This window comes from Carassius auratus, unplaced genomic scaffold (genome assembly GCF_003368295.1).
Source record: "Carassius auratus strain Wakin unplaced genomic scaffold, ASM336829v1 scaf_tig00215723, whole genome shotgun sequence".
In the NCBI taxonomy this organism is placed as follows: Eukaryota; Metazoa; Chordata; class Actinopteri; order Cypriniformes; family Cyprinidae; genus Carassius; species Carassius auratus.
The window spans coordinates 626,617-641,231 of NW_020528212.1; the positions used below are offsets into that span (position 1 = coordinate 626,617).

The 14,615-nt window shown below is 37.8% G+C and overlaps 1 protein-coding gene and 1 pseudogene across 1 annotated transcript; both read right to left on the reverse strand.

Moving 5' to 3' along the window:
• Positions 1-1,364: 1,364 nt before the first annotated feature.
• On the reverse strand, positions 1,365-7,135 carry LOC113095426 (kinetochore-associated protein DSN1 homolog). The gene is made up of 11 exons (XM_026260953.1): positions 7,060-7,135; positions 6,825-6,852; positions 6,186-6,435; positions 6,028-6,101; positions 5,850-5,922; positions 4,746-4,827; positions 4,605-4,655; positions 4,436-4,507; positions 4,203-4,350; positions 3,079-3,166; positions 1,365-2,754 (listed from the first exon to the last, which is right to left on the reverse strand). Exons 1-11 carry the CDS (start codon positions 7,089-7,091, stop codon positions 2,672-2,674), a joined length of 981 nt encoding a protein of 326 aa, XP_026116738.1. The 5' UTR covers positions 7,092-7,135; the 3' UTR covers positions 1,365-2,671.
• Positions 7,136-10,035: 2,900 nt separating this feature from the next.
• On the reverse strand, positions 10,036-14,609 carry LOC113095438 (manganese-transporting ATPase 13A1-like; annotated as a pseudogene).
• Between the last annotated feature and the right edge of the window lie 6 nt (positions 14,610-14,615).

The window sequence follows — 14,615 nt, forward strand, 5'->3', positions numbered from 1 at the left end:
TTGTCTTTGTGTCCTACAGAAGTCATACACATTTGATAAAACATGAGGATGGGTGAAAACAAAAATATTTTTTGGGGGGGGTGAACTACCCCTTTAAAATATGCCTTTAACAGTAAAGTCTAGTGTGTCAATTACTGTAAAAGATATTTATTCTGCATGGAAAAACAATAGCTTTATACATGCATAAGAAAATAGATTATTAGCAAAAGGTTTATAATATATACGTTCATAAAAGCTACAAAGTATTTGCTCAATTACAAAGTAATTGACCTTAATTATCATATAATTATTATTTTCATGTTATGTCCATATTAATGGCTAAGTATATCACATATTTATATCAATGTCTATTTTCAAGTGCATGGACAGTTCAGATTAAAAATAAGTGGTCCCAGTTTTTTTTGCAAACGTGGACGTTTTGAGGTAGTTCATCACTCAGAGAGAAAAGACAGGCTTCTCAGATAAATGGGTGCTGGAATACGTGGAGGGGAGAGACTCGGCCTGGAGCATTTCACTGGGACTCTGATGATGTGTGTGCAGAGACAGGAATGGGACAGAAGTGGTCCTGGTTTATGCTGACGCCAAGCACATCTCTCGGCTACAATCTAACACTAATCAATCTGAAGTGAGAATAAAAACATTAGAGAACAAACGGTAACCTGAACTCCTTATCACAGCGTCGCTTTCACACAGCCAGATTTGAGCAATTGTAAATCTATATTTTTTCCATCTTTCTCCTTTCATTTCCAAGACGATGGACAAAGCGGTCCTGTGGCTCCATAGTAAAAATGAACCACAAAATTATATATATATATATATATATATATATATATATATATATATATATATATATGTGTGTGTGTGTGTGTGTCTGCTGCATAAAGCATACATGTATTTTAATAATAAAGATTCTGTTCTGCTTATTACTCTTACTTATACTTGAAGCATGATTTAAAGGAACAGTTCAGCCCAAAGTGGATAGAGGACTCATATTGTAACCCCAAAGAAAGGGTTTGAAATTAAAAACATCTTGATGGATGTTTATTGCAAACAGACAGCTTTTCACTTCTTGGGACATTAGATGGATGTGTGGATTATTGTGATGTTTTTATCAACTTTTTTTTTTACTTTTATTCTGATGGCACCCATTCACTAAAGAGGATGCACTGATGAGCAAATGAGCACCCGAAGGGAAGTAAATTGTGAGCAAATTTTCAAATGTTTTTTTTTTTTTCTAAACAACCTTTTTCCATGAAAAAGCACATTTTGTCTGAAGAAAAAGGTTCTGAGGCTGTTAAAGGTTATTCATGAAACCGTAGATGCCAATGACGAACCTTTACTTTTGGGAGTGTATCTATGTGGGCAACTACTACATCACATGCATACATTAATCTTCATCAATTTACATTTAATTTAAAAGTATTTGCCACCGTGAGACTAGTTTTTCCTCTCGTGTCTGTGAATAGGTATTCTTCTGAAATCTGTTTGAGGCAGATGCGGCCCACAAGCGCTGAGCCTGATTTTCATCTAAATAAGAATCGATTCCTCTTGCGGTGCCACCCCCAGTGCTTCGAACGCTTAACCCCACTCTCCTGATACACCACCTCCATCCCTACATTAACAGAGAAAACTAAATACAAGCCAAGTCGAATCAGCCCGCGTTCTGACCTCGTTTTCCAGCTCTTGAGATCGAAACGGTTAAAGGTTTTATTTTGGGATTGTTAAAACGTCTGTCTTCAGTTTCTTAGATCACAGTGGACGAAGTATTGAGAGCGAACACAGATACTATTATGTCACGGGAGTTCAGAGCAGGTGGTGTTTAGTCTTGTGGGCATGGAAATGTGATATAAACAGAGCGGATGTGAAGTGGAGAATCCTGTGTCTTGCTCAGCAGTCCTGTGTGACGCTGAATAGAGAACAAGGGCTGGAAGTGAGGGGGGAAGGGGTCACGGGACGCACAAGAACAAACATAACAGACGGCTAAAAGGCCCTCAAAGAGCTCATGACTAAAGCCCAAAGGCCAGTGTCTTTTCTTTAAGCTAATAATGATGACTTAAAGCGTGTAAATACAAGCTTGCGATGTTTGAGCTGGAAACAAGACACCAGCACAAACCGTTTATTCAATTTCACCATTCAGGCAGAAGAGAGAAATATATCCAGTGATGGATGAATGAATATCATTCTTAGTCCATTAGACATACAGGACAGATTAAAAGACCGATTAAAAACATTCGGGGGCTTAAAACTGAATCAAAATGTTTTTTCTTTTCTTTTTTTACATGACAAAAAAATTGAAGCAGATGTCGAGGAATTTAATTTGAATCTGAAATCTGTAAAAATGTGAAAAACAAGCCCTATGGAGAACTGCAAGGGTTAAAGTAGAGCTCTGAATAACTAGTCTGCCATCTAGTGTCCATCTTTGGGCTTTATGTGCACATTATGAGCCTTTCCTCTTACTAAATCTAGGACAGACAGACAGATGTTTAGCATGAATTTAGATACTCGCCATCCAAATTATTGGGTCATATGAAAAGGCCATGTATTTTGATACTGCAAAAAGTAGAAATGATAGAGTAGAAAGTAATAATGCATAACTGAAATGGCTCTGTCAGACCATAGCACTTTTCTGTGGTAGCTCAGCATCCCATGGGATTCATTACGGCTCTGTAAACTAAGAGGAAACACTAGATATGGCTCCTTTTATCAGCTGTTTGACTGGAGATGAAGGGAGATTCTGAAAGCCAGCCCTGGCAGCTGTGAGGAAAACAAACAGACAGTAAAACACTGCGCTTAATGCAAGAAACTGGACTAAATAAAAAGCAACCGGCACAATCAAGGCAGCTCCCACTGAACTGTACAATAATTAGTGCTATTTTTTCAAACACCACGTTTGTTGTTGATGTCTTGATTGTCAATTCGATTTTATGTTTTTGAAAGAAGACTATTTAATACAAAATACAGTAAAAACTGTAATGGTGTCATATTATAATTATACATATACACCAATGATGAAAACAAATGCATTAAGTTTTTTTAATTTTTTTTTATCATAATAATCCCAAACTTTGGGGATCTCACCTAGTCTGGCACTGGTCTCCTTTAGCAGCAGCTGTGATTTCTCACGGAAAGACAGCAGCTCCCTCATTACACAACACTGTGAGTCCATCTGTGAAGGAAGACAAGTAAAGACATTTAAAAATGAAAATATGCCACCAAAGAGTAGTATCATTTTTGTTTTAGGATATTTGTTGTATATAGCACACATTAAGCTGGTATTGTAAATAAAGGAGATGCTCTAAGGGGCTGTGATGAGCTTTGATTTTGGCAAGAAAGTAGTTATTAAAACATGCCATTTAAGCCTTTTTTTTTTGCTTTAGCATTGCTTACCTTTTTTGGCTTTACTTATTAGTTAAAAAAAAAAAATAATAATTTAAATCCTATATTAAATCTAATATAGTTGGGTCAAAGATGAGACGTTCCAATTTGGTGTCTGCAAATTAAACTTACAAAAATTATTCTATTTACAAAGAAAGCATATGAAAAGTTTCAAATAACATCTGATTTAATAAAATATCAAATATCAATGTTCCATGGTCATTCAGTGTAACAGATATATTTAATGTAAAAACGAAACACAAACACACACACATATATATATATATAAGAAGTGAACATACTAAATTGTATTATATTTTAAATGATTTTAAACCTTCTTGGTTTATTTTTACACCGGATAACATTTTAGTGGGTGTCTTCCATAAATAAAAGGTAAAAATGTATTATAATCTTCATTTTTTTTCTCAGAACAAATAAAATGAAAAAGGGCACATTATCACGTACAAAATAAATAAATCAATAAATAAAGCTGTATTTAACATTTACTGTTACAAGTTACATTATAATGCAAAATACACTTTTGTCTCACAGCCCTCAATTGTATTTTTGGCCCTTTGTAGTACAATGTTTGGTCCCCTCTGGTATATAGTTACCATAAAAATGGTAAAGAACACATAGCATTTAATATATATATATATATATATATATATATATATATATAAATATATATAAACATTTATAGCAAATATAAAAACTGCCACAAATGTCTTTGTGACAAGGCTAGTGAATATGTTGTCAGATGTCTATGGCTCTCTGGTCTGAATATATACGGTCTTTTAGTGAATAATAAAGCATCATGGTCTCACCACGAGCTCCATGTTTCGGAGTAGTTTTTGCTGTCCCACGAGCACCGCCTTGTAGTCCGGTTTGTTCAGAATGAGCTGACTCTGTGAGGACTTTTCAAAGCACGATGGGTCCAGCGGCAGCCCCTTCTCTTCACCTCGCTCCACACATCTGCAAAGGGACAGAGAAGAGGATGAATCCGAGCGTCCTTCAGTGTCCATGTGTGCTGCTGGTGCGTTTATGAAGCTGTGCTCACTTGTCTAGTTCGTCAGCTTTGCTCCGATGTTGGTTCAGAAGCGACTCCCATGACATACTCTCAGCCTGTAACCTACACGAGCACAAGACCATTACACATGTCAGATGCAGTCAGAAAATGAAACAGATGACCACTGTATTATCTGAGGTGGACGAGAGCAGAGAATTACCTGTCTATGTCCTCCTGAATGTGTGCAGTGGTCATGTTAACAACAGGGTCACTGCACACAGAGAGAGAGGGAGAGAAGATAGATGTATTAAAGTGGAGAGTGCTTCAGGATCGAGGGACTAATGCTGAAACACTGACGGACCTCTCAACAGCTGGAAGTGAACTCGGAGTCTCTCTTCTGATGTCTTCAGCCAGACTGTCCCACTCTCCGTGCAAAGATTCAACTGGAAGTTATAGTTTGGACAACATTCAGTAAGTGTGGGCCTTTTCTGTGACTGTTTTGTTTCGCTAAGACTGCAGAACACTTATAGATGAGTTTTTGTTGATAAGATGAAACAGTTTGTTTGGAAATATACTGTATAAGAATGTGTTGAAAATGACACTAAATACACTACCACTCAAAAGTGTTTTTTTATTTGGATTACACAAAATATATACTGAAAGGTGATCATATTAAAAATGATTATAAATTATTAAAAATGTATTTCTGAAAAACTGGTTGTTTGAAGGATAGTGGCAAAAAAAGGTAAATAATTAATATTAATTATTATTAATATTATATTTTTAAAAATAAATCAGTGCTTTTATTCAGCATGGACCCATTAAATTGATCTCAAGTGTAAGTAAAGACATTTATAATGTTTGTAAAGATGTTTCTATGTTTTGAAATAAATGCAATACCTTTTAACTTTCGGTTCATCAAAGAATAAAAAAAAAACTAAATCCGTTTCCACAAAAATATTCTGCAGCTTAACTGTTTCCAACATTAATAATAATAATAATAATAAAAGTTTCTTGAGCAGCAAATCAGCATATCAGAATGATTTCTGAAGGATCATGTGACACTGAAGACTGGAGGAATGATGCTGAAAACTCAGCTTTGATCACAGAAATGAATTATGTTTGAAAATATATTTAAACAGAAAACAGTTTTTCATTTATTTTTCATAATATAACTATTTTTACTGTATTTTTTTATCAAATAAATGCATCCTCAGTGAGCATAAGAGGCCTTTTTAAAGAATAAAAAAAAAAAAAACAGTAGTGTTATAACTGTATAACTTACAGCTTGTTGCAAATATTCTTTATTTAAAGGATAAATGTGTAAATATATATATATAAAAAAATATCCCCTAAAATGGTTAAAAAAAAGAAACGGTAATTAATGTGTGTTGAAGTTATCGAAAATGTCTGCAGGAGAAGTAAAAACCTGAAGGCCTGGCTCTGCCGGGACCCCCGGACATACCTTGAGCCTGGAGGGTCTCTGTATCAACACCAGGAACAGTGTACAGACTACTTTTGGCCCTTTTCACTGTCCTCTGTGAACAATCAGGGAAACATGAATGGTTAGACTAGAAAAGAGGATTCATGGTCACAATGACAAAGCTGAAATAAATTTTCTTAATAATGTGCAGTTTACAGACCTGCATGGCAGCTTTAATTAGCATCTCTAGCCTCTCGTTATCAGGCAAAGACAGGCTGATGGTTTCACACAGAGCTAGAAGACACAAAGAAAAAAGAAGAGAAAGTCAGCACAGTCATAAACAGCTCCAGCAGGACGTCCGGTGACCGTGACACTGACGCTGTGAGGAGCAGGAGAAGGCCGGCAGGGAGCGTCTGCCTCGGGACGATCTCCTCCAGGACTTCCTCCGAACTCCGTTTGGTTCTGGAGCGCTGACGCTCACACTGTCCCTCACACTGTCCTCAGCAGAGCTCATCTTGGAGTCCTGCAGCCGCTCCTCCTCTCCAGAACGAGCAGGTGACTTCTGAGGAGGACCCGGGACGGGGCTGCTGTCACGAGGCCGTTTGACTCCTTGAGACACTTCCGGGACCTAGTTGGGACAAACATCACAGTATTAGATACATACAGACTGGTTGGCCATGCATTTGTCACATGACTAAAGATACTGGAAGCACACACACTTCTATATATTTTATACAGTTGAAACAATTTAGACTTAAAATTTAGTATGGGATAAGTCTTGTCTGTGAAACTGGGGGACAGATGAATAAAATAATATTGAGAAATATTATTACAATTAAAAATTTGATTTATTCCAGTTACAAAATTTAAAGCTGAATTTTGCAGCCATTACTTCAGTTTTTACTGCCACATAATCCTTCAGAAATTATTTTAATATGCGATTTTAATTTGATAAATAAAGGTATTAATCCCGAATGTTTGAAAGGTACATTTAAAAAGCAGTGAAAACAGATTTACCCTTGTATTGATGCTGCTGTCCTCACACCTGTGAGAGACATTAAATGGTCATGATTCAAGTTACGTTACTTTACAACACAGCAAACACATTTCACAGCCTTGTTTGGAGCATCCAACATAACGATAATTCGATATATTTTAAACAACAATTTTCAGTATTTGTCCATTAAAAAGGCAAAAATAACATTTGGTACATATACTGTATTCCTGATGTTATAAATAATAAAACACTCACGGTTCAATCTCTCCATTCTGAAGCTCCGCCATTTTCTTTCAAACACCGCGCGCGCAGAGTCAGACATGCCCCGCCCCACTTTCATGTCGCCGTGATGGTTCTTGGGAACTGTAGTCATATTACATTTCACATGACAATGCTCATGCTTTGCTTTGGGAAAGCTATTACAAAAAGTCTGATAAATTATCTAATAAAAAAAAAAATAATACAAAAGTTGCAGAGTCCACTGCATAAAGTTCAGTGTTCAAGAAAAATGTCCAACAAATATTTTATTTCATTTATAATTTTTCCAGGAACAAGTTTTGCTTTCTTCTCCTGAGTAGGCTAATGCCTTCATTTAGAGTAGATGGGTGATACAGGATAACTTCATTTTCAGATGACTATATTATTATTAATATAATTGATATTAATATTATTATTAAAAACATAAGATAACTTAAAAAAAGAGAGCACATATTTATTTTATTTTTCCCCTCAAGTATTGTTTGTTTGTTACCCAGTTTCTGTTTATAAAAAAATTAAAGCAGAAATACTGGCAGAAATATCAAATAGTCCAAAAAGTTGATAAACAGATTAAAAGTATATTTTCAATCTTGTCATTTACGTTCTTGCATCCCAGTTTGGCATAATTATATATATATAAAGAAAATCTTGAGGCTCTATTTTCACTTTATGCCTTCTGAAATGCTGATATGAAGAAATATTCCATTAATATACAGTATTTAAAGGTGCTGTATGTAGGATTTTCACTGTATGCTTGAACTAGGTATTGCAGTCTAAATTCTAAATATTGGAGAGGGTTTTTTTTTTCCACCCGGCCCCTCCTTGAGTATTGATGCACACGCAGGTTGCCAGATTGATGACACAAACAGTATCAAGCGCATTTGACGATGAATAAAATAAAATGCGCTGTGTCTTCTGCCAACTGGCAACCCAGGGTGCCAAAATACAATTGGGTAATCTGGCATTGGGCGGGTTTCACAAACCAAAACAGAGACTGACTTCCCGACACAGAACACATTTTCAAAGGAGAATAACTGTCTGTAGCATTGTTTTTCAGAAAAACAAGTATGTTAACTTAGCATGTTTCTTAAATATCTGCAAACATATTATGGTATGTTTATGCTTTAGTAGTCAAAAACTTAAACACAGCACCTTTAATAACACATCACAGCATGTTGTGCAATCATATCATGTCCTTATTTGCATTCCTACATGTGATTTAAAGCTTTAAGTGACCATTGTAAAAAATTATGTACTGTCACCTTGCTTTCCTAAAAGTATTAGCTTGCATAACATCATATATTGCTATGTCAATCCAAAGCAGTACAAAAAATAGCTAGTTCTTTAAAATGTAAGTCTTAAGAAAAAGTCATGGAAATAAAGAACACAACGACAGCTTTTTCTTTTTTTGGTCATTTATAAGTCTTTCTGAGATTTTTCTTTTTACAAAATGTTGAAAACAAATCAAATCAAAAGAAAATCCCCAAAAAAAGAAACACTTGTTCAGAACACCCCTGTCAAAGCCGCGCGCCTCAACCAACGCACTCTCACCCTCAACACAATACTGTAGTCTTCTTGGCCTTTAGAGCGGAGGGGGTGGTTAAAGATGTCAGTAGAAAGAAAATGAAGTTAAAGTATTAAGACATAGACCAGGAGGAAAAGGAAACACTGGGGTGTGTACATTTTGAGTTACACCCCCCATCCTTTCACATCTCACAGAGTTCGCCACCAGTCAAGTACTGTGTTCCTGTAAAGTCCGTTCACAGTCTGGTCCACGAGGGGCAGCAGCTGCATTGGTGACTGTTGGCAATAACAGTTCATTAAGGCAACCTCAGGGTTCCTCTGCCCAGCAGGAACTGCAAAACTCTGTCCACCAACAGGGCGGCGACAAAATCCCAAACTAGGACCTGGGCTATTATTAACTTAAACTGCAAAGACAAAGAATGGAAAACATATTATTATTCATAAATAGCTACACATGAGAGGTCAGCTGCACATGCTTACAATAAACAATGTCTGTTTGGACACTAAAAGGGTTGTATTCTCAGAGCCGCTGCTGGACAAATGGGTGCCCAGAAATCACACAAAAGAAAAATAGGCAGTTTTTCGATAAAACCATGATAAATTCTTGTAAGGGTTATGATGTCCACATGTTTTTTTTGTCGAAGAAATTATAGAGGCCGTGTCATCGATTTCAAAAAGCTTGCCAAAAATGAAAGATTAATTGGATATTTGAATTAAATGATTGGTCAGCGGCCTGTTAAACAAGGATTTGTTTGTCCTGTATAAATATTAGAGAGCCTTTGGCTCCCTTTGCAGGCGTTTGTAATAATTTACATGAATTGTTTATTTTGTAATCTATCATGCATTTTTACGGTGTTATTTTATGATAACCATGTAATAATTAATTATGGTTTTTATATAATGCATCGTAAGCACTGGTGTATATGTACTGTCTCCTATTACAGATCAGTGATTGAAAGTCATTTTAAAGGCTGTTGTTGGCTTTGGTCTGTTTTTTATAACAACAAAAAATGTTCTCTTCATACTTGGTAAATTATTATTTGAAGTTACACATTTTCTTAAGGGAACATGCAAAACTCAGAGAATATTAGATGCATTGGTGGTGGTTGAATTATTACCGACATTAAAACGTTATTAGCGTCAACAGACAAAAAAGTTTCACAGGAATATGAATATACCTGAAATTGATGCATGAGTTTTTTCCTTTATTTTATTATTTGCATTCAGCTGCGAACATGAGGTGCGTGCGGGCGCAGGCACAGAAGTGGGAATGGTGTCACTATTTTGCATTATGTAAACTGTGTACTCTGCACATAGGGAGTGGTAGTATTATATATAATAATAGCTATTGCTCTTGGTGTGAACAAGTCTTTACTCCACGCTTAAAATGCAAGCACGTTTCCATTGACAGTCTTGTATGTGAATAGTGTGGAGTACTGAACCCATACCTCAGTCGGAAATATCTACTAAGGCGAACTGCTCATTGAATTCAGGTGAAGATCCCGTCAGCAGCCCCACTATGGCGAGCCCTGATATACCGATGCTCCACAGCAAAGGCCGATTCTCAGTGAGAGACTCCATGAAAGGATGGCCCTGAACAAGACAGTGTGTTGAATCTAGGCTGCAGGTCTCAAATCTCATCTGTGCTTACAGTGCTCTTATTGTTAACTAAAAGGGATAGTTGACCCAAAAAATAAAAATGACCCCATGATTTACTCGCCCTCAAGATATTTTAGGTGTAAATGACTTTCTTCTTTCAGACGAATGCAGTCAGTGTTATATAAAAGAATGTCCTGGTCTTTCAAGATTTATAATGGAAGTGGAATTTTGAAGCCTAACAAAGTGCATCCATCCATCATAAAAAGTGCTCCGCACGGCTAGCGAAAGCTAGAGATTACGGTTAATAAAGTCTTAAACATTTACATTTTTTTTACACAGATGGATTGCTTCACATTAAAAGCCCTTGATTAACCCCCCAGAGCCATGTGGGAGCACTTTTTATGAAGGGTGGATGCACTTTTTTGGTTTCATAATCTCGACCCCCATTCACTGCCATTATAAAGTTTGAAAGACCCAGGACATTGTTTTATAATACAACTCTGACTGTATTTGTCTGATAGAAAAAAGACATTACACCTAGAATGGCTTGAGGGTGAGTAAATCATGGGGTCATATTCATTTTTTGGGTCAACTATCCCTTTAAGTGCTACAAAGCATAATTTCATTACAAAGCATCATTATATGTGATCGATATCAAACTAAAAATTAAAGTACCTTATAATTAATGGCAAATGTGGCCATTTGCATGGCCATGGACATGATGTATACAGTGCTGTTAATGAGACTGGGCTCAAACTCTTTGGACAGGTCCACAAACTGCTCTGCCCTGCAGGAGACGGGGGGGGGGAGAGAGAGAGAGGTTAAAAGTGAAGCCTGATTGCAAATGTTATGAAAATCATGTCATTGTGTCAGGCAGAATTCTTTTGTAAAGATACTGGGAAATCCCACTCAGCCTGTTCATGTGGTTACAGTACCCTATTTCTATTCATACCTGGGTGGGCTCCTGCTCTGTGCCCCCTTGTACAGGTACACAGACTGCAGAAGTGGACTGCAAACTGCAGCAGCACTGTGAGGACAGTGTACAGGTTGAAGATGTTCGGTAAAGGCCGCTCTTTGGAAAGAGTCTTCAACGGCTGAGGGGGAAAAAAACAGACATAGTGAATCTTGCTCCATAATACACTACAAGCAGCTGGACAAAACATTTCAAATCTCACCTTTGACCTTGAGATGAAGAGAAAGCAGCCGGCCAGCAGCAGGCCCTGAAGGGTCGCCTGGAAGTCGCTGAATTTGACCCCCTCCAGGTAAAGCACAGACTGACTGTAGGCCAGAAACCAGAGCGTTCAGCGCCAGGATCTTAAACATCTGCAGGGTGGTCACCAGAGTGCAGCGCCCCTGTTTAATCACGTGACAGACTGAAAACAGATGGGACAGTGTTAGGCCAACCGCACGTAGGACTACACGAGAGCACTCAAGCCGATCAAAACATGTGGCACTTACTGCACTGTATGGAGGACAGTTTCGAGGTGAATGGAGCAGCGATGGAGGCGTCGCCCAGTTTAACCACCTGAATCTGATCCTCTTCTATCTCTCGCAGCACCTGACTGATCCTCTCCTATGACACAAGCCATTCATGCAACATATGGTTACATATTTGAAGAAAACAGTACAAGCTTAATAGGCAAGATTCACCCAATATTGGATGTCGGTGGCTAGCGTCAACTGTTTGGTTACCGACATTCTTCACAATATCTTCTGTGTTCAAGAAAAACTCGTACAGGTTTGGAACGACATAAGGGGGTGTAAATGATGACTGAATTTTCATTTTTGGGTGAACTGGTTCAAGAGAACAATGTCCGCTTGTTCTTCCCGCTATAAAAAACTTTGGCCTTGGTCGTGTGGTTGTTGCTTGTTTGCTCCTAAATTGACTTGTATTTGGTTTTGGGGATTTTGGTTTATTTGGATTTTGTTATTAGTGCTGAATCTTGTTGTGTCTGACACTATAACATCTTGTGTCAGACAGAAATTGTAGTTATTTTTCATTGCATCCTTGTTTTATATGTTTTTCCAAACATTTTTGTTGCAACCTTGCCAACCGTACTGTGTGCTCCTTTTATTTGTTACGGTTTTGAGCCAGTCGTGACGTGGATAAACGCTGACATTCAAAATGTAGCCTTGAGCTGCTTGCCTTTTGTGCAGCGAGCTGCTCCTCTCTCTGGGCCATCACCCTCTGTCTGGCTGCACGGGAGCCCCAGTTTGACCCCTGAACTCGGGACTGGGGGCCTGGGCTCTCCAGAAGCGTACTCTTTGTCTTTGCTTCTCTTCTTTTTCTCAGGCATGTGCTCTGGGGCGTTAGCCAACAACGCCACACCTGGTAAACACGAAGGACATCTTATGAGTGTGGTACGAGTACATCTACAGTATATCAAATCTTAAACTTTAAAGAGCAGCCATGGATGTGGTTTTTGTTAAGTATCATATCTGACATTCTGCATGTTTAATGACTCACCTATGTGGGCATGTTTGAGTGCACCAACATCATTTGTGCCATCTCCACACATCAGTGTAACGAAACCCAACCCCTTCAGACTAGTTATGACAAACTCCTGCACAGACAGGAAAATCAACATCGTGAACCATGTTGAACAGCAATCAATACGGAGTGTGGTGATTCAGTTATCAGCAAATGTTTCTCCAACGTGTAAAGCTGACCTTCTGTTTAGGGCTGACACGAGCAAAGACTTGCACATGAGGAAGCAGGGCGCTGAGTAAACTGGGTTCATAGGTCATCCTGGTCAGTCCCTCTCCTGTCACACAGAGGTCGTACCCCTGACCAAATCTGAGACTGAGGAAGTAGGGAGAGGGAGGCACACACTGCCGTCTATGGACACCCACTGCCATTCAGCTGCAAAACAGAGAGGCACTGGTTCAAAATATGTTCCTCTGGCTCTTTCAGAGCAGTTTTGTCAGTGATGTCTCACACCTTGACTGGGGCTTTGCTGGAGAATGAGTGTGTGCTTCTTCTGCATGAAATGCAGCTCTCTGGCCACATGACACGCTGTTAGAGGGTTGTCACCTGTGATCATTACAACCTGTGCACAGAGAGCGTGACTAATGTTAGACATGATGGAAGAGCACTCCTTAATACACAGTTTAAGTAACCAACAAAAAACATGTCATCAATGTTCTGGCAAGGTTTTAAACACAGCCCTGCGAAAGACACATAACACACATGAAACTGAAACTGAAATCAAGAATTATCATGTGACGGACAAGTTTGGCTCAACTTGTTGTAGTATGAAAAAAAAAAAAGTAAATGGGAAAATTTATATGAAATCACTTAACTTTTTAATAATCACATGATCCTTTAGGAAACGTGAGGATTTGGTGGTAAAGAGACAATTAATGTTAATGTTAAAAGCTTTGAAACTGATAAGACTTTGAATGTAAAGTTCAAAAGAAAGGCATTTATTTGAAATACTGAGAAATATTTTTTAACATTATGCTCAATGTAATGTGCATTGCTCAATTAATCTCTTTAAAAAAATAAATCACAAATATTACTGGTGCCAAAAATGTGAAAGGTTGTGTACATATATATATAATATGTTAGGTGTATTTTCAAATGTCCTAAAACTTAATGTCCTAATGATTTTGGCATAAAAAAAAAAATACAATAATTTTGACGATACAGTGTATTTTTGGTTATTGCTTCAAATATACCCCGGCGACTTAAGACTGGTTTTGTGCTCCAGGGTCACATATAAAGTATACAAAACCAGTACTTTTAATTTATTAAACCATTTTAAGAACTTAAATTTTGCCCAAATTTGTAGAAATCTTTCCAAACTTTTCATTTTATTCGACTCATGATTCAAATGTCAAATGCATGAATATAAATTCAAATTAGTGTACTTCCAAACTCCAAGACAAACACCCACCTGTTCATACCTTTTTAAAATGATTTCTAACAGTGTAAAGTTGTCAATACTATGGCGATAGTACAGACATATTCACCCGGTTTCACAGACAAGGCTTAAGCCTAGTCCTAGACTAAAATGTAAATCTGAGCGGTTTCAACTGAAAGAAACTTGCACTGACTGATCTTAAACTATATCAGTGCTTTAGTTTTGTCTCAAAAAGCACACCAGTAATGTTTTTTGCTTTAACTACCTAAACGTCCTAATTGAACTATGGCTTAATCCTGGCTTCGCCTAAGCCCTGTCTGTGAAACCGGATCATTAACGGTTTACTAAGTACATGTTAAGATATGGAGTTAAGTCACTCACATGGTGTGAGGCCTCTTGTATCTCTCTGATAACTGCCTTGCTATCAGTCTTGAGAGGACAGGACACGACCATGAACCCTGCAAAGCGCAGGTCACACTCCAGCATGTCCCGGCTCACCTCCCTGACCTGCACACACAACAGACTGTGATCAAGAGCAGAGCATGTGGAGATGAGATGTGATGT

Bases quoted from the DNA above. Each gene is read 5' to 3' on its own strand.
- LOC113095426 (XM_026260953.1), bottom strand. From the start codon at position 7,091: ATGGCGGAGCTTCAGAATGGAGAGATTGAACC. The intron at 3,167-4,202 runs GTGAGACCATGA...CTTCCTTCACAG, and splicing joins TCCGAAACATGGAGCTCGTG to ATGGACTCACAGTGTTGTGT. The intron at 2,755-3,078 runs GTGAGATCCCCA...TTTTCCTCACAG, and splicing joins GGAGACCAGTGCCAGACTAG to CTGCCAGGGCTGGCTTTCAG.